The 20,801-nt window shown below is 40.5% G+C and overlaps 2 protein-coding genes across 2 annotated transcripts in view; one reads left to right on the top strand and one right to left on the bottom strand.

The window, feature by feature from the left end:
- LOC100115031 (Krueppel-like factor 7) overlaps positions 1–20,801 on the bottom strand; it is a 378,332-nt gene that overhangs the window by 219,326 nt on the left and 138,205 nt on the right. The window lies entirely within an intron of this gene.
- On the top strand, positions 15,389–19,545 carry LOC100678430. The gene is made up of 7 exons (XM_031921350.2): positions 15,389–16,006; positions 16,586–16,749; positions 16,911–17,179; positions 17,260–17,516; positions 17,590–17,949; positions 18,032–18,162; positions 18,282–19,545. The coding sequence occupies exons 1-7, from the start codon at positions 15,937–15,939 to the stop codon at positions 18,723–18,725; spliced, it is 1,695 nt and encodes a 564-aa protein (XP_031777210.1). The 5' UTR covers positions 15,389–15,936; the 3' UTR covers positions 18,726–19,545.

Genomic DNA, 20,801 nt, shown 5'->3' with positions numbered 1-20,801 from the left:
TCATGAGTAATAAGGTGTAGTTAGAAACATCATTAAAGACCATCTCGTTTTCAAGCGCACGCCTCGATAAAATTTGTAACAAAACACATCAATCCCAAAACAATCGGCCAATAACACGCTCCTCTCTTCTACGCGGTGGTTTCCAGTTTTCTCACACCGAGCACACAATGGCATTAGCTTCCCTCGTAGCAGATAAGCCCACGCGTATATACCGACTCCCATCATCCTCCAGCCTCCTCCTCTTCCCTCGGGACGAGAACAAGCGCTTTGAATTAGGATTCCCGCGTAGAGCACCGTTACACGCTTGGCTGGATTTTTGATTCTCTTTCTCGCCTCGTGTTTCTCGGATTTATGAAGGACTTATTCCGAGAGCACAGCTACCGACTCGTCGTCCTCGTAGTCGTCGTCGTCGCGGCAAGTGGGCGAACGAGAGATTGTTTCGCGAACACGGGAGAGAGAATTGCCGCCGAGCGGTCTGCGAATCTGCTACCTGTCATAAACCGGCTGCGAGAGCATTTATTTCGGTTTGCATTGAAATGGCTTGGTTGGTCTTGAACTTGTCTCGTGTGATGAAAATTGTATTTATATTGTGATGAAGCGGAGGCTTATAGCCATATTCAGATAAATCATTTTACGAAATGTGTTTTTCTTATCAGGGAAAATTAGCGGTAAAACAAACTTCATTCGGCGTGTCAGGTCCTGCGAAATTTCTACAGCGACAAAAAAGCAAAGTTTCTCGAAAAGCGATGGTAACAAGGGAGCCGCGCGCGTGTCGCGCGAATTTCGCTACGTCACGAATGCATTCTAGGAACTTTGACTCTGGGCGAATTTATTATTAATGGGATAATGAGCGAGCGCTGGCGGATCGGAGTAGAGCCCTTGTTTCGCCGCTAATTTCAAACGGGCCGGCGACGAAATTGCGGGAGTTTAGTTTCGTTGCGAAATGAATTTTCACTGCGATGCCAATGTACGTTATTTTTATTTCTTATTCGAGTCTTCTGATAAACGGTGTTGCTTTTAATTTTTGCCAGCAAAGCTAATTCGATAAAATTCGAAGCCGTAAGCTTCCAGGCAGTTGTAGCACGAGTGACACCGGCAGGCTTATTAAAATAGTGAGTTTTGGCATAATGCGATTACTTATATATGCAGTCTTCGCGCAGAAATCGATGTAGGGAGACAGGGGAAGTGCCCGTGCGCCACCTATCGTCGCTAGACAGAGACGAGAGTAGAAAAGTTTGAGCAATGAGAAGGCCGATCCAAATCTACTTGGTTTTACGACTATACGCGGCACTCGACTATACTACGACAGTCTTTGTTTTCAATAACTGTAATTTTTGGTACTATTAACTCGTAAATGATGATAGAAAATTTTCGGGTCACAAGTAGTTATTTTTTTTCAATTCGAAATTATATCAAAGGAGAAAATTGTTTCAGAACACTCGTACACTATCATCCAAATTATCAATATAATATCAAAACAATAGCCACCGAATCCCAAAAAAAATTTACTTTCGCAAAGAGCAGACAATTCCCAGCAAAACCCGAGCAAAAAGCCGACAATGAGAAAAGCCGGCCGACCCCCATTACCTCTTGCAAATTCGCAAATTGCTCTATCAAGCTCTTCTCCGAGCAAAGTAAATCGTGTCAACATCAAAGGCCTCCGGCTTCGCGTCGTTGCTGCGCTATTCTCTCTTTCTCTCACTTTACGGAAAAGCCGCTGAAAGCACCTCTCAATACACACGTGTATTCTATATATATATACGGACACAGGGACTCGTATACGCGCTCGGAAAAAGGGCGGCGTGGATAATGCGTAATGGGCCTATCTTAGTAATAACTCGTGGTTAGACTCTCTGCGCTAGATATCGGCCGATAATTTTCCCGGTACGCTGTACGAGGTATGGATGGGTGAAGGAAAATTTCACACTAGGTAAATAAAAATAATACTCCGATGTTGGTTGTGTACAACTATTGAGCAAGAAAAAGTTGGGTGTGCCCGCGCGTTTTTATTTCTCGGAGCGCCGACGACGGCGGTACATACAGTCCTAATGTCTTCTCCGGCGCGCGATTATTGCGGCAAAAAATAAATAGCACCTCGCCGCAACCGAGTAAACAACGGCTACTACAGCGGCGGCGAGAGTATAGGTAAGTGGATCGGCATCACCGCAGGGCAGAAAGAAAACGTTTGTCTCCGCTTTTTTATCGCGCAACGAGCGCGGCTTGAATCCATGTACAGTTGGCGCAATCAAGGGAAATAGTCTTGTGTATGAGAGAGAGAGAGAGAGAGAGAGAGAGAGAGAGAGACGTTTTGTTCCTCGAAAATTTCGGGGAATTCGCCTTGCAAGCGTAAGCCTCGGATCTTGATTGCGGGGCCGGGATCCTTTTGGCTCTGCATAAATCCGAAAATTAAAGACATACTTCGCGCGAAATTAGGGCTAACAAATGGTCCGGCTCCTTTTGTGCGCGGCGGCTTGAAAAAAAGCTTGTTTATTGTTCGGACCAGCGAGAGAATACACAGACACAATCGTTTCCCTTTCTCTCTCTCTCTCTCTCTCTCTCTCTCTCTCTCTCTCTCTCTTTCGACGGAGAGAGGAAGTATAGGAGCTGACTTTACCGCGATTTTTTCACCTCTAATTAGGCTCGGATTCCGGTAGCTCAGCCGGGGTTTTACTGCCTCGAAAAAAGCACAAATTGTAACTCGAAACCGTCGGGTCCCCGCATAACTGTTGGACCTCTGAAAAATGGCTTTCCTGCGAGGAGAAAAGAAAGCCCGAAAGAAAACAAAAGAGCCACTTTTCGGCGGCCGGTTAGTAACGGTAAAGTCGCAGCGCGAAAAGTCGAAAGGACCGAGGGAGTTACGAGTCACGACGCTTTTTAACGAGAAAGGGAGAGACTCGAGAGAGCCAACTCCCAATAACGACGCATTCGATTGGCGTCATAAACATCGACGCCGCGATTGAGTCGTCGTCCGTATTTCTTTGTGAGCTCGGACGCAGGGCAGAGCGCATGGACGGGAAGAAGAACAGTTTCGGGAGACGACGTTGCAGAGGTATTTTAATTAGAGCCTCGGACTTTCGCATTGTGGAATTCGTGCTTGATGCCTTTCAGATCGGAGAGATGGGATTTTTTGAGAGATTCGCAAGACTAGTCCCGTGACTTCTGGTATTCGAGGCCACGTTATGCAGATGATGATAAATAAAAGAAACTCAACATCAATAAGGTCATCTCCTCGTACAAATGGAAAGCCCGATGAGCAGTGACAAAAATTAAGCGACTGCGCGGCACACACTCCGTCATAAAAATCGAGCGCGTAGCTTCATTATCCGAGAGGTGTGCGCTTAATCTCTCTAATGAGGTTAACCGCAGCACGCACTCCGACTCGACGATTGAGACTTTCGCATAAACGAGAGAACAGTGCATAAGCTTTACTGCCTGGACGTGATTAATAAATTCAATCGAATGCACACCGCTCGCATGCTGCAGTCGTTTTAATGCGACTCGCGCCGGGAAGATACGCGGCTCGAAATTGTTATGAGCGTGCTTGCGATTCTTTGGCACCGCTTCAAAAGAGAGGAGGACCACAGGAATATACTGAATTTTCATCGCGGGGACGTTAAAGCCGCGTTTATGCTGAAAGGAGCAACTTTTTTTTACTGTAATGGAGAGAGTACGAGGTTTTCGACAATCGCTGCTGCGCGTGTAATGAAGAGTGATTTGTATGGCTGCGCTTTGGTTTGTCGCTGATGAAGAGTCGATGGGTTTTTATACGGATGGTATACGCTGAATGTTAGGAGGGAGAGAGACGAGGAAATAAACGACGATGTTTTCAATGAATGTCATACACTGAGAGAAATAGTGCGTAAATTTTACTATATGTTCATGATAATTTACTGGAAAGTTTGGTAATATCGTCACAGACTGACAAAACTGACCTTTTTACTAGATTTATATCAATTTTTACTAAACTTCCATATAAAATTTACCATACTCAATAGGAAAAATTAACAGAAACTATAGTGAAAATCGCCAATGTATGAATTTTTACCTGACAGTGTAGTAATTTTTAATAGAACGTATAGTACTTTTCATCTGAAAATCGGAACTGATGCGTATTGACGCGTTATGCACATGCGCGTTTAGCAAACATGGCTGTTTTGTGTGCTGCCGCTAGGGGGTGCACGGGAAATAAAACCCGCAAGCGGTAAGAAGTTAGCTCAGTTAGTATATAAGTCCGTTTAGCAACCCTGTTGTAACAATTGCGAGCGTATAAGCATATGTACTGCGAATTGCGAATATGTATAATAATTAAGCGTTTAGTTGTAGGAAATTTATCTAGGTTAGTTTAATGTCTCTAAAAATCAACTGCGGCGAGTGAATCGATAATGTTCTCTGAATGAAGTGCGTTAGAAGAGTAACCTTCCATAACCATAAAAATTTAGAGCCATATAATAATTAAAAATAATTTTTCCACTATGTGCATTGTGTGTATGTGCGAAGATTAAAAAAAATTGAACTCTGTTATTGCGAGATTTGTGACATTTTTAAATCAAAATTACTGCAATGTATTTGAATACAGCAGTTTTAGACTGACGTGGCCTCTTCCTTAACCACGCTGCTTAAAATCTTCGAGCCTCTGGCCGGTGTAGATAGATGGCGCATGGGCGCTTTTCTTTTTCCATAAGCGTTATTCGCTACCCAGTGCATATAAATTATAGCGGGACCTTACTCAAATGCCAAAACTTCCTTTAATTTTATCGCTCATACTGTAACTGCCTGGGATTCTTAACACCTAGGACTTCAGTGGTAATATACAGTGGGAAACGACTTTGTGTCTGGAAAAGTATACGACGGGACTCGAACTCGCCGACCCGAGAGCCAGAGGCCTGTGCTCTAACCACTGAGCTAACATCTACGATGCATCCGAAGCGCATGCATCGCAGTACGACTCAGCTGCTCGACTCTTATCGCTGGCTCGTCTCGCTGCTCGCGTTGCAGACGTGTGCGTCTGTGACACTGTTATTGATCAAAGGGATTATCATCATTGTTCTAAAAAGACACGTGCCTACAACTTAATTATAGGTACCTATATAATACTAATAACGCCAGAACCTTATCCATCATACCCTAGATTAAGTCTCCATCCCACACGACTTTGGTGCATACTTTTATTTCCACTAATAACCAAAAGTTTTACATACGACACCTCTCCATATACGTGCTTGGGCGAAACATATTCCACCTATACTCGCGAGACAGCAGCATTAATCCAGAAAGGCCAAAGATAGATAAAAACCCTTCTATCTCTCTCTCTCTCTCTCCTCTCCGCGTGACAAATTCGCCTCGAGACATAGCGCCGAGATAAAAGAAGACGTACATTAGAAAGCGACGCACCCATATAGGTGTATTAAAGACGTCGAGAAAAATAGCTGTAGACGTCGGGACACGCGCGTGTATACGCGGCTGATTATTAGCCGCGTAAGTTATGTCGCGATATTAGCCCGTGATTGATTTAATTGGAATACGGATGGGAATCGACGAGAGAGCTGGAATGATCGTTAACCCGCTATTTCGTTCTAGACAATGAGCTCCATGAGGTGTGGACGAAATTCGTAATTCTCTCCGCGGAGGTGCGCAGAGTAATTGGGTCGAAGATTCGGTTGATGCAACGGACGCTTTTCATTTGGTTGTGAAAAATTGACAACCGGCGAATCATCATTAATATCGAGTGCGAATTCGAATGGTCGAGACAGACTTTTAATACACGCATTACACAGTGAGATTCATCAAGAGTGTTATACTCGTGAATACCGAATTAGAACAATATGATGCTTTGTCAACGTCGAGAATATGAATAACGCTCCTCTAAACACATTTCCAAATCGAACATTTTTCCTCCCGCATATCGTAGACGGCAGAAAAAAAAGCATCTCTCGACGTCAACGCGCGACGTATCCGCAGAGGAAAATAGCAGCACAGGATGAGATGAAAGCTGTACGTGTCCATGCACTCGCGGACACTCGAGGAGAAATATTCTCGCGACGAAGGTATACATACCCACATTATATGAAACATCCAGGCGAGAGACACGCCTCGTGACGTCATCGGGATATGGCTAGGTGCAACAACCCCAAACGGCACGTAGACACGAGAGCCTCTGCGATAAAGCGTATGCTCGGTCGGGAGGTTGCTTATTCGAAATGCCAAGAAGAGTGTATGCCATTGTTTTGAGCGCCGGCATGTGGATTTGAATACGGAATTTTGATTCGCTTATAAAAAAGGTTCATCACATACGAGTTGATCAGCTATGACAGGGGCGATGAATCAAAGCGTCTGTCTGTCTCTGAATAAATTTGCGCGATTAAACAATCGCGAGTGGATCGACCGCGGACTGCGGAGCGAACAAAGAGCTATATTGAGAAAGCAGAGACCCTACGAATCGCCCGGAAGTTTACACGACGTACCTTACCTAAAGATGTCATTGATCGCGAGTGTCGCGCGAAAAAAACAGTTAGCTTGATGTCCGCTCGTTAAGGAGGCTGTTTATACCATTATGTTTCCGTATTTAGCGGCTGATTACGCAGGAATTTTCTCTCTCTCTCTCTCTCTCTCTCTCTCTCTATCTCGGGAGAGAGAGAGAGAGGGAGAGAGAGTCGTAAAGTCGTTATTATTGTGCGCGCAGCGTCGGCGCGCGTCTCGAGGAATGAATAAATAGCTGAATTATCGTAATTCGCGTTTGACGAAACTGCCGCGAGTCTGATTGAGCGCGCTGAGAGTTATAAAAGTTGCTTGAAGTGTCGTTTTAGCATACTGAATATATTTTGTTTTTCCGATGCCTGATATTACGAGAAGCATTAATAAGCATTATAATCCCATTAGGATGATGCATCTGTGCGTATGGAAATTCGATGGATTTTTGGGTGATGTACGAGGTTCCTTTTTTTTGTGAAGATTCAGAGTTCGGCAACTTTTACTTTACATTTTATACGCATCTGTAGTTGGGCGTGGAAAATATTACGAATGTTTATACCTTCGGAGAAATTCATCGGAGGATTAATCGGTGCACGCGGTAGCAGCTAGTTTATTACGTGTTGTCTCTCGAGTACTTTTTAATCCTCTCGAAGATTGATTGGATATTAATACGGACATAATATCCTCCAATATTTAGAAAGCAGCTGGCGTAAAATACTTCGATTCAAGACTTCTCCGTCAACTGAAAAACTTGGAATCACGTAACACCCTCTTAAATCACCGCCAATACATCGCCCTCGAGCGCAGAAATGCAATCCTCCTGCCGCGGCAATTAACCAATTCCAATTTCCCTTTCATCCCGGCACGCACAGCTTAGACGCTGGCTCGCGGATCTAGCGAGTGGATGTAGGAGTGGAACTCCCGGGTGTATGCCCACCTCCGCTATCGATCAAAGTATTCCGAGAAAAGGCGCGAAACACGGCAAACGTATTAGGCGCGTCAAGTGCACGGCTGTGTGATAACGGCGAGTGGCTTTTACTCCAAATATGCGAGGCTGCAACAGAGCGCGTGTTTCGATTACCATTTTTTTACATCGTCCGATTCTCCGAGCATAATTATGGCAAACTCAATTTCAGGGGTATAACGCGTTCATAAGATTCATCGAATCTCTAAACAAATGACACCCGCGGATAATGCGCATGATCACGAGCCATAATCGTCATTAAGACCGGAGATAAATTTCTCCATCTCTCGCGTACGTATAATACGTATTCAGCGGGTTACATCGATGATGAGTAATAAAGCCCGCGGACGAGAGTGACTGCTGCATCGAAAATGATAAATCGAGGCGGCGAGCGATACCGAAGAGCCATCGAACAATCCGTGCTCTCGCGCGCGAGAGGTAATGACAAGCGGAAGCTCGTTTGTGTGTACGGCTGCGCGCGTCTCTACAAATTGTCAATTCCCCGTTAAATTAGGCATGCTAGCGCGCCTTCTGTTTTGCGCTGCTGCTGCTGCTACGGCAGCACGTGATGCATTTGTCATGGCAATTTTAACTGTATATAAGAAATGGAGGCCTCCGCGCGCTTTCCGAGAGCATTACCCGAGCATTTTTCCGATGACTCTCTGTCGTGTGCGTTTAGAATATCTCGTAATGACGGATTTAATGAATCGCTTCGATTCAAGTTTCGTTTTGGTATTTGTAAAGCGACGGTTGAGCTGTTCCGACTCTCCAAACCCTATAAAGTGCTTCGCACACAATGAATAAATGGAAAACACAGTGTATTCTTAATAACTTTAATAATGGAAAGTAAGGCTTTTGTTATAGTTCGAGGTCTGCTACTGATCTGATAAATTTCGTTGACGTCTATGCTTATAAAGGATAGCAATGCCTTTGCCTTAAGATCAGAGAAACTTAATTTAAATACAGAACTATATTCGGCGTCCGTACATCAGTTAGGCTCATTACAGCTGGTTTTTATAATAAAAACGCATACGGCGAGGATAAGCAAGTAGGAGAATGCGCAACGGGATGTACTTAGCTTATCCATACGTATACGTGTATGTATGCAGCGCAGCCGCATAATATATCACGGAGCACTTGCAGCGATGGAATTACGGACGGTCAGCTTCGCCCTTCCCGAGAGATATTACGCGCGACTTCGGATTACTCGCCGGCGATAAATCACCCGGTCGATATACATATATATGCCGACTCCGTGTGGATTATCTATAATGTGTATAGGATTGGAAATCCATCTATGCTATATTGATTTCCTTTTTATCATCCTCATATATACGGCTCTCTTTGCAAAATTACGCGGCGGCGGCGCTGTGATTGAGTATTCGGGAATGAAACGTGTCGCCGGTTTTTCCGGAATCGGAGGAAAAATCGTTTTCAGCTGTAATTTGTTATATACGCCGCGCGTCGACAGAATTAATGGACTCCACTACGTTGGCTAAATGATTTTGTAACAAATCAAACGAGAATTTTTATCTATAATCTATAAATCTTCGCGTATAATATAATACGAAACGCCGTATGCGTTTACGGTTTCGCCGATTTATTTTCGAGGCTGAAAATCATGTCGCGTCGTCGCGGCCCGAGATGATTGAGCGATCCAAACTCTCATTACTCTCGACGGGTACGTATACGCTGCCAAAAAGCCTCGCGATCGCACCTCCCGATAAATCCGACCCACGAAATTAGCCATTAGGCATCGGAGAAGAAGCGATGAGGAACGAGAAGCGACTGAAGAGGAGAAGCTTCTCTAATCGATGGCTGTTTGGAGGCTCGTTAGGACTTGATTGAAAAGGTCCTGCAGTGGATATTTTTCGGATGTTCACGAAATTGCGCGTTATTATTGGCGAATTAACGCTCTGGGGAATTGAGACGTCGATCGCGTGAAAAATGCGCGGCATCAATCTCGAGCGTCAAGCTTCGATATTCGCCGAAGAGGGCGTTGTTGTTGTTGCCATCGCGCGGTCTTCCTCTGCAGCGAATAACGCGGTTTTAATTGCCGAAAGCTCCGCTCTTTTCTGATGTGGGTAATACAAGCGTCACATATCAGAGAGTGGTGCCGGAAAACATATTTTTACCAGCGACATTAGCATACTACACGTCGGTAGCCGGTTAAAGTCACATAATTACTCCCTCTACTCTCCGCAGCGTCTTCATTAAGCTCGTGAAATTTGCATCGAAAAGCTTTGCGCGCGGGCTTTTTGAAAGAAAAAAATCGCCCCAATTATCACGCATAACACAGCGCGCGGCGGTCTGTACAAGAGCCAGATTTTATAATGACGTCTCTCTGATCATTTCGCGGCCGGTGTAACGACTCCATTAACACCTAGCCCCCGATCTAATTACGGTCTACGGACGCGCGCGATGTAATCGTCTGCGCACCTGCGTGTATACCCGAATCTATCGAGATGATCGAGCTGCAGACCTTTCACCTGCCAGAGACACGGAGCGTTTAGGCAGTGACAAAAGGACTAGTCCAAAACTGCTTTGTTTTGATACTTGATATCGCTCTATAGCAGGCCACATAGATTAGACTCGCAAGGGTATTTTTAAAATAAAAATCAATCAAAGGACAAACAAAATGTTTATGTCTTTTTTAAAAAATACGCAGAAGTTTTGTGCGCTTTCATTTAATTGTCGCTCACAAATTACCGTATTAGTACCGCAGGATCAAAGGTAAAACAAATAGTGAACAATGCAACAAATTCAAACGTCACGCATATGCCGTCGAGTGCAAGAAACCTTCCATAGTCTCTCGCTACTATACGTCGCGGGTTCCTCGGGATGTATAGGACTTTTAACGAATGAACTGAGGTATGGAGAGTCTATTCGATAAGAAACGGCGAAGGAGCAAACGAGTCGTGAGTGTATTGTGCGTCGTGTAACGGGGGAACACTGTGAGAGTTGGCTACTGAACGGAGAGAAGTATGCGAAAGATAATTGTTTATCTTTGTTTGCATTTTGTATAAAAATATCGTTATCTGCATAATACTCCTATATGAATTATATCTATTTGGATAGAAGGGTTCTCAAGCGGTGCGTACTAAAACTTGTCCATCAAGTGGAACAAATTGGTAGATAACAGATAGTTTTTCACCCGCAGCTGTTTCTTATATATTATGTACATAACAAAACGCCCATAACTGCACCCTTGGAATCAATTTCACATGGCCTGTCGTCAAAAGCAAATTCACACGCAAGTGATACCCATCCCTACCCGCACAGAAGTCTCACGCACGTCGTGTCGCCTCGACGCCGAGATGACGTCCTCCCGGTACACATATCCAAGAAGAAGAAGAACAAGACGAAGAAGAAGAAGCTGCTCCTCGGCGTGTCCCGCTCGTTATATCGCGCTCGCGAGAGGTAAATTGTCGCGCGAACGCTCGCGTTCGCTTTGTACGCGAACGGACGACTCGTGTAAGGAGCACGCGCTCGTTTAGTATCCGAGCGACGACCAACAGCTGTTACTTACGAGGGGACTAGACGTCGCTGCTGCCGCCGCCGCCGCCGTCGAGAAAAAGCGACAAGATGAAAGCGGGAACACGAGGTCGAGTGGTTTGCGGTGAAAGTGAAGGATTTTTTGGAGCTTTCAGCATTCCTTCGCTCTGCTCGCGTTTGGAAACGAAGAGCGAACTTCGTTAAAAAATTAAAGCGGGGCGGTCGGTAGGGGGGATGATTGAAAACGCGGAGAGCAGAAGCAAAAACAAGAAGACGCTTCTACGAAAAGTGCGCGACGTGTACTCTCGGTTTTCTTCGGGACACCTGTTTTCTGTCAGACTTTGCGCGAGGGACTATCTTGCTTCTCCTGGCGACTGCGGCAATCATCCGACGAAGAAAAGTGTAATCGATCCAGAATAGAGTACCCGCAACGTTTTCCCTTGGACAAAGTACGTGTTATGCGTGTCTCGGAACAACATTATCGAGAATTACTCGGCCATCACGAGCGGCTCTCGCAAACACACATATTATAATCGCGCAAAACGAAAGAAAACCCGCCGCAGCTCAATCAGCGAACCCACGCCCCGCGCGCGCGCATCCACGGAACGGCGGTCTCCTCTGATCCGTAATCAGTTCAAGGCAGTCACTTCCATGCGCTACTCCGCTCCCACAGTCCTCTATCCACGTAGCTCGGTAGGCAGGGGTATACGGCGAAATAATACGCGATTAAACACGGCAATAAGAAGGAACAGAAGAGGCAGAAGCGTCGGCGGGAAAATGGGATTAATAAAAGCCGAGCGAGAGGGAAGCTGCGCACGGAAGCGAGTCGCGTATACTCGCACACGTACACACCGAGAGAGAGAGGCTTATACTCGTAATATCATTATCATTCGCTGGTGTGTAAGGGGTGAAGCCCTCTCTCTCTATCTCTCTTTCTTTCTCTCTCTCTCTCTCTCTCTCTCTCTCTCTCTCTCTCTCTCTCTCTCTCTCTCGGGTTTAATCAATTATTAGCCTTGGTGTGGGACTGCCGAGTGCGAGGTTTCAGCGCTGTGCTGATTACTATCGGCCTTGCCTCCGTTTTCTTCTGCTCTTGTCTATGTATACAGCCGTACAGCTGTACACCTACGCCTGCGAAGCATCACGCGTACGCACGAAAGATGCTTCGCAAATTGAAATTCGCGAGTTTCTCTGGCGTAATTTAATAAATTGTAAAATGCTAATGATCTCTCAATGGCACGTGTGCGTGTAAACTAAAGAAAAGCCCTCGATACAGCACGAGTGATGCAATTGCACCTATAATCCCCCGGCAATTTGCTCCCCGACAAAGTGTCTACAGAGAGAGAGAGAGAGAGAGAGAGAGAGAGAGAGAGAGAGAGAGAGAGAGAGAGAGAGAGAGAGAGAGAGAGAGAGAGAGAGAGGCGAAAGAAGAAACAAATTTCTGTGCACATACACCGTGGGCGCGCGTGCATTATCACGTTTTCAATAATTGCACGTCGAAACAATTCGCGACGCTGAAACTCGCCCGGCATTCCAATGATGAGGCGAGAAAGCGAGAGAGAGAGAGAGAGAGAGAGAGAGAGAGAGAGAGAGAGAGAGAGGAAGAGAAAAGCGATTACGTCGAAACTCGCAGAAGAGAGAGAGAGAGAGAGAGAGAGAGAGAGAGAGAGAGAGAGAGAGAGAGAGAGAGAGACGGAGAAGCTCGATAATTAGGCGAGGATGCGGTGTTTACCGAAAGGCGTCTCTAGGAGCTGTGATTTCTTCTTTAACCGAGCTGCACTAATTGTTCAATACAAAAGCGCATCTTCCGGTTGGTAATCTAATTTTCTTGATCTTTTTTTCAGCACATTTCGATAACGATAAGCACAAAATAATCGATCACAGCAAAAAGTAAAGACACAATCAGCATCGCAACGCAAACTCGTTCACGACGCAGTGTTTAGCGAGTTTTAGACTGGTCCCTTTCTCATCGTCTAAGCTCTCGGTATCTCTGGCAGGTGAAAATAGGTGCCAGTTTTAGTTTTGACTATACATTATGTTTAGTTCATACTTATGGCACGCTTCAAAATCTTTTGGTGGTCAAATTATGTTGAGATGTCTCTATTACAATATCGTTGGGGCTCCTCGTTAGTCAAATCATGCTTTTTTCGTGGAGCAATAACGTCTAACACAGCGACAAGTACCTCCTAAAAAACAACAACCGATCATTATACCCGAAAAATCAGCTCGTCATCATTCATCGAAGACTCGTACACTTTCGTTCAAAGAGACAGCCAACAAAGAGCTGCGTGTAATAATGATCAATCGAATTCCTCGTACGAAAATAATAAAGGTGATCCGTTTGGAATTCCCTCGTACACAATACGCGTGGCGTCGACCGGAATATGACGGAATCTCCAATTAATTGTCGCCCGAGGCCCTTCGAAATCGTTCGTTAATCCAATCGGGAATTAGCAAGCCTCGGCTTTCATTCTTTATTTTTCGCGGCTAAAATTTACAAGCTTCTTCTCATTTTCATTTTTTTTCATTTATAGCCATATACAGCGAGGAATACTGTAATAACACAATCACGCGTAACGCCATCTGCATAATACGGATAGTTAAAAATAATACAACGGCTCTTGTACTCGCAGCGCGCAATTATCATTTTCACGAGCATCATCATAATCATCATCATCATCATCATCATCTCGCACGCGAAAATCCAGCGCATCACGAGAGCAAAGTAGCCTAAATAACGGCGGCGGCACGAGAGGTGACGAGATCCCTCTCTGTGCAAAGCAAAGGTGTCGAAAGTGCCTTTTGTCAGCCGGTGTTTAACGAGCGACGCCCGCCTCTCTCTCTCTCTCTCTCTCTCTCTCTCTCTCTCTCTCACTCTCTGCCGCGGCAGTTAATTTAATTTCGTGTGCGCTGTGGCTGATTGTATACGTCGCGAGCGCGCGCCAGAAGAGACTTAATGAAGGGGGTTATACGGACGGGCGTACGCGTAATTATAAAAATTATTCCAAGATGTCGGCGGGAGTAAGAAGCGTAATTCAGGCTTTCAAAATTTTCGGACGCTCTTGCGGGAACGGGAATGACACGGGAGATTTATTTGTCGTGGTTTCAAATTTTTATTCGAGTTTGAAATGCCTGTAAACGTATAAAACGGTATTGAGTCTATCGATCTTCTCGAGAAAGATCAATAAGATCCAAAGGAAAAGGCAGTTATAGCATTGGTGGTATACCGCTATATCTAGACTTGGCTTCTAAATTATCACGGGATTCCCACTTTTTAAGAAATTCAAACACACGCAGATGCGGGAAGACAAACATACCGATTACGATAACTCTCAATAGGCCGAATAAATAACAAGAACAAGGGAAGAAAATCGACGGAAGTCAAATCCGTCGGAACAACAAGCGAGGCGAATCCCGGAACCTCGAGGTTTTCGCGTTCCTCTTCGTTTTTTCCTCTCTTACTCCCCCCCCCCCCCCGCTCCGCATCTGCGCCGTTCCCTCGCTCGCTCGCGCGCGATCCATGCAATTAGAGCGTTGCAGAACTGTTCATTACCCCGAACGAGAGGCGCATCGTTCAGAGTAATTTTCCCTCCCTCTCTCCTTCTTATACCTCGCGCTTCTCTCCCTGAGAATGAACTTGCTATCCCCCCTTTTTATCTCTCTTTAATTCTCGCGATTTTCTTTATTTCTATCTCGGGAGCCTGTACAATGGAGTTAAGCACTACACTGAAAAAAAAGCTTATTGCATTTAAGTATGCATATTTTTTAAAAATTGGATTTTTTAAAAGTAAAAAATATTTATTTGTTTTCAATACCGAAATTTTAATATTAGTAAATATTTTCTTCAGTTTACTTGATTTTTCCGCCAAAAATAATGTATTGAAATCAAGCATAGATTTACTTAAGATAAATATACTTTTCTTAAATATAATAAATGACTTTTTAAAATCCATAAGACCAATTTACTAAAAAGCATTCAATAACTACTTAGTAAATGATTTACTTAAATTGTATGGCGAATGTTTTGAATTTAATAAATATATTTTTAACATTGACAAATTTGTAATTAAAAAATAATTAGTAAAAATTAGTAAATTTTTTATTATAGTAAATATTTATTTTTTCTGTTGCAACAAAATATTTTTTAGGGCAAAGCATTTTAACTTTAAAATATGCATTTTTATAAATACTATTATGCAAATAAATATTTACTTGATCATAAGAAATATTTGTTATCGTAAAGAAAATAAATTTTTGAATAATTAAGATGTTACAGCCAAAATATTTATTTGTTTTTAACAAATATTCAACTTGATGTAAGTTAAAATTTATTGTTAACCAAACACAGTTATTTCTTTTTTTTCAACATTTTTTTATGAAATCTAATATTGGAATTTAAACAATATTTTTTTAATTTATCATTCGAAAGCACTTGATATACTTGGTAGAAGTAAATATTTATTTGCTTAATCATACTAATTAAATTAAAAAATTATTCTGTTTTAATAATCGGACACGGAATTTCTGTTATGTCACATTCGCGGAACTGTTATCACAACAACCGCAATCGTTCCATGCTCATCTCGCTTGCAAGGTATACATGTACCGGGTGGTACTTATGTAGGTACCTTTAACTTCGCACGCATGTATACATTCGCCGCTTATGTCTGACGACGAACGAGAAATATTGCTATTGGCTGCTGCAAATCTCGCCAGCCAATCACTGTCCGTGCCGTACTCGATGACGCAGCATGAGCGAGACGCCGTAGCCGGATGAACAGTCGCTAGGTAGCAACCGCCAACGGCGCCGAACACGTTGCCGCGGATTCGCCTTATTCGCTCGGCTCGTCGAGACTTTACCGCCAACGTCGCCGAACACAAAGATGGTTACCGACCTGCTAGTTGCTCACGCGTGCAAAGGCTTTTTATATTTTGCCGAGTAACAACGCTTTACGAAAGGACAGAAATACCGAGAACGTATTGGAGGCGCCAATCATAGGAACAAAGGAACCATGGCGGACGAAGAGGTTATTAAAATATTGGACGATTTAGGGCTGGAAGATTTGGTGGAAACTTTCAAACGTAAGTTGTTCTTAAAATATATAATGACTAACTTGTTCAGACACCGGCATAAACAAAAACCTAGCTTTTAACAAAGATTTACTAAATTCAAAAAAATATTTGCGATCTAGTAACCACCAACAACCGTGCTTTTCTTTTTTCGTTTATTTAATTAGGGAAATCAATGTTGGATTTGTATTTTAGTGATCTTTACGGGGCCCTCAGTACTTATCTCACATAATTACATTTTAATTCATAGTAAATTAATAATAACGAATGCATGGGTTTACTAGATAATAGTAAATAATGACTAAAATTTAGAAACTATTTACTTCAAAATCGTTAGTAAATACAAATTATGACTAATAATGTGCACGTGTGTTTACTAAACAATTGTAAATGTTTATTGAAATTTAGAAAATATTTTTTATCCTTAAAATCTTTAGTAAATACAAATTATTGAATCGTAATAAATGGGATCAGATCAATGTTTTTTATGATAAAAATTCTTCTATTAATGGCATATTATAAACTACGTTTAATTAAAATTTCGTTAAGGGCAATTCAGTGTCATTTCAAAAAAAAATATTTTTTTCTCAGATAACAAGATAACTATGGGTATCTTACCAAAAATGAATGAAACTTTAATAAACGCCTTGATACCAGCCATAGGTGATCGAGCTGTATTTCTCGATTTTTGGAATAAGAATTTTAATAAAAATCAGTCTAATGAAGGTAGCAGTGAAAAAGCAAGTAAAAAAAGGGTAAGCAATTGCGCGATAAACAAAACATTATTTGGAGGTAGTCCATTGTTGTATTTTTTACTTGAATTATTACAAATTCACCATAGCGTCCTTTATATTTTTCGTTTGCTTGGAATTACCGTCGAGGTTCTTTAAAATTGAATAAATTTTTTTTATTCTAGAAAGAACGAAATCATGATAATGCTAGTAGCTCAGGTCCTCCAGCTAAAAAGGTTTCCAACGAAGAAAATAATAGCATCGTTATAAACAAACCTTTAAGCAACAGCGTTTTTGCTGTAGAAACAATGAAACCTTTGGATACCTTGTTTGAAGAAAGTGATTTAGGTAGACAAGTAGTTCGAAAATATGAACTCAAGAATGAGCTAGAGAATAGCGACAGAAGTAAGGTTTGCAATGTCATTATCACTGACTTAGTCAATAGAAAAATAAGGTGGAATTTTTGTTTTATTATTTTTTTTTTAGTCGTTTAAACATTAATTTATTATTTTATTGATTTTGTAAATATGGTAGGTTGAGGAACGAAACTGCAGCAGTTCTTGCTAAGATGATTGTAAAAAAATTTCCTACAGAAGTAGAGTCAGTATATTACAGACCCCCTGTTTCCAAAATTAAAAACGTAACAAAATCAGGTGGTCAAAATCGATCAAAACCATCAGGTGGAAAATTAATGAGTATGTTTAGAAACAGAAAACACGAAGAAACGAAATTATCCAAATTATTACTCAAAGAAAAGGATGATAAAGATAAGATAACGCAGACTGCTAATGGTAATTATTTAGTAATTATTAGTAATTGTAGAAATTGTTTAATGTAGTCTAAAATTGAGTTAAAAATTTTTAGAATCTAATGATCAAGCTTCAATTCAAGAAAGTGTGGATTGGTTATCCGTTAATGTTGTACCATGGGAACTCGTAATTGAGCATTGGAAAAAAACCTGCAAAATACGTTGCGACGAGTTTAAAAACTCAAAAGATAAAAATTTAACCAATTTTTATAAATCCTGGAAATTATACGAGCATGTCCAAGGATATGAATTGATAAGTATTGATTTTGAGTACTTGAAGCTCACAAAAATGTTATTAAATATAGAACTTTGGAAAAAGTTCTTTGACATTTTGAGAAAAAATTCGCAAGTGAATCAAAGAGATTCAACCGCTGTCAGCTTGGAACAAAAACTTGCTTCTAAGAATATCTCTGAAAGTAAGAAATTTTTATCACATATTGTTATTATTAATTTTTTTTTTATAAAATCAAATCTAAGTTATTCTTATGTATGATACAGATGCGATGGTGCTTATGAGTTTAAGTTTAATTGCGCACTTGTACCCACCTAAGCAAATGAAGAAGATCAACAAAGAATCCTTCAGGCCATCGATAGGACTTTCAAAAGAGAGCATTTTTAAGATAGCAAGTGTATGTACAATTTTCAATTTATTTTTACAAATTTGTTAAAGCTGATTTTTGTTTTTGCGTTTTTATATTCATGCAATTATTCTCTATAAAATGTTCATAAACTTTTATTTACATTTTAGACCCCTAGTGATATGCTACTGGTGAAAGAAAAAGCTAGAGTGTATGCATCTGAGCGTAAAATGCCTCTTCAACCGTATATAATAATTATAGGATCAGTTGAAGATGTCCAGGATACATATGTGTGTATTGACGAGAGGTTATATAAAGTTAGAGGAGTACTACATGCCTTAGATACATGCTTTAAAGCATTCCATGTTTTTGATTTGGAGTATCCAACAGCCAGTACTCATTTGTGGTTATTAATCCAAAAAGGCATCTATCAAATTCATTTACCTTATGATCAAGAGATAGCTTCCATTCAACATGGACTAAGCAAATTAGTTGATAAGATGAGCACAAAGAAGCATGCTGCTGATGATGATTCCAAAGACGAAGAGGATGAAGAAAAAAACGAAGAAGACAGTGACGACGATACAGAAAGTGAAAACGACGACTCATCTTAAAAAGTAAATACTGTTTTTTTTTATAAACGTCATTTTTCAAATCAAAAAAGTATTTGTTTACTTTAAATATCTAATGATTATATGTGATATAATCTTAATTTAAAATAAGATAAGATAAAAAACTTCGAAGTATAGAAATATAAGACTGTACAAAAAAGTATTTTATAATATTAAGTGTTCAACATGATATCTTGTGTGTTTTGCTCTGATACATTCGTATCGCTTGAAATTTTGAAAATTCATATAAAAGTAAGTCACAACACACTACGGTACCTTGAATGTCAATGTAATGTTGCAAATTGTTCGTCTAAGTTTAGTAATATATATTCATTGATAAGGCATTTAAAAGTTAAACATGATGTACCTGAAAGAATCGAAATTCATGAGCAAGCTATAAATAACTTAAATCACGATTTAGTTATACCTGATGATATTCCTAATGAGACTTATGATTCAATCGATTTCTCGGATTTACATTCCGTACAAGCTAATGAAGTCCCACAAGATAAAGTTATTGACGTAACAGAAAATGTTACAGTAGAAGATTTCGCGAATAAGGTTTTACATTACGCTTTAACATTTGTTACTCAGCTTTATGCTTACGGTACTATGAATAGAAAATTAACGAATAAAATAATTTTTAATATGAGCACGATGTATATTGCCCAATGTATGAACATTTTAATGGCAAAATTTCAAAATTTAACGGAATTCTGTAATATGGCCAAAATCATAAAGAATGGATTCAAAAAATTTAAAACTGAACATTCAACGTTTGAGTTTCTTAAAAAAATAGACTGTTATTTTTCACCCATACAAATTGTAGTTAAATCTTTTTTAAAATATGGAAAAAAGAAAAAAAAGTACCGAATTTTAGTAAAAAAAATACAATAAGTGTGATACCTATCAAATCAGTTCTAAAAAAATTTTTAGAATTGCCAAATGTATTCTCTACAATTGTTAATCATATTGAAAAGATTAAACAAAGTCCACTTATTGACTCAGTAATAAAAGGAGAATTTTGGAAAAACATTTGTTTGAATCAAGGAGATAAAATAGTTCTTCCATTAAATTTATATTTTGACGATGTAGAAATTAATAATCCATTAGGTACACATAAAACGATCAACAAAATTGGTGCATCTTATTTTTCAATACCGGTTATACCTAATCAATATTCAAGTAAATTAGAAAATATTTTCGTATTTCAGTTGCACAAATATGACAACCACAAAACTCTAGGAAATCATAAAATGTTTAATAAAATAATAGATGAATTCGTTAACCTTGAAACAAAAGGAATTTCGATTAATATTAATGGCACAGAAAAAAGAATCTTTTTCATTTTGACATATATTGTTGGAGATAACTTAGGACTCAACACGATTCTTGGATTTAATAAAAGCTTTAACTCATTATACTGTTGTCGTATTTGTATTATGCCTAAATCTGAGTTAAGAAAACGCACTAAAGAGAAAATGCAATATTTACGTGAAAAATCTAACTATTCTCAATACTGTTCTGAAAAAAGTTTTGGTATACTTGAAGATTGCGCATTTAACAGAATTCCTAATTATCACGTTACACAAAATTTTTCAGTAGACCCAATGCATGATTTACTTGAAGGCATATGCCGATACGATATTGCAAAAATTCTTGAAGTTTTCTTGATTACACACAAGTTTTTTACGATTGATGTTTTGAATGAACGGATAAACTGTTTTAACTATGATTCAAATAACCTTCCACCTCCTTTAAAAATGGAAGCAATTAAGAAAAAAGAAATTATTTTATCGGCTTCTGAAATGCTAAATTTTGTCCTTAATTTAGGCTTGATTATCGGAGATTTAATACCCCGAAAAAATAAATATTGGACTCTTTATTTAATGTTGCGAAAAATTATACTGATAACAATTGCTGATGCCATTACTACAGAGATAATCGAAGGTTTTGACACACTAGTTTTTAAATATTTAACATTACATCGGGGTTTGTTCAAATGTACATTCAAATTCAAGCACCATAATTTACTTCATTATTCCCGTATCATGCGTAGATTCGGCCCTTTAAAATTCA

Source organism: Nasonia vitripennis, chromosome 1 (assembly GCF_009193385.2).
Source record: "Nasonia vitripennis strain AsymCx chromosome 1, Nvit_psr_1.1, whole genome shotgun sequence".
NCBI lineage: Eukaryota > Metazoa > Arthropoda > Insecta > Hymenoptera > Pteromalidae > Nasonia > Nasonia vitripennis.
This window is presented reverse-complemented; position numbering and strand designations above follow the sequence as displayed.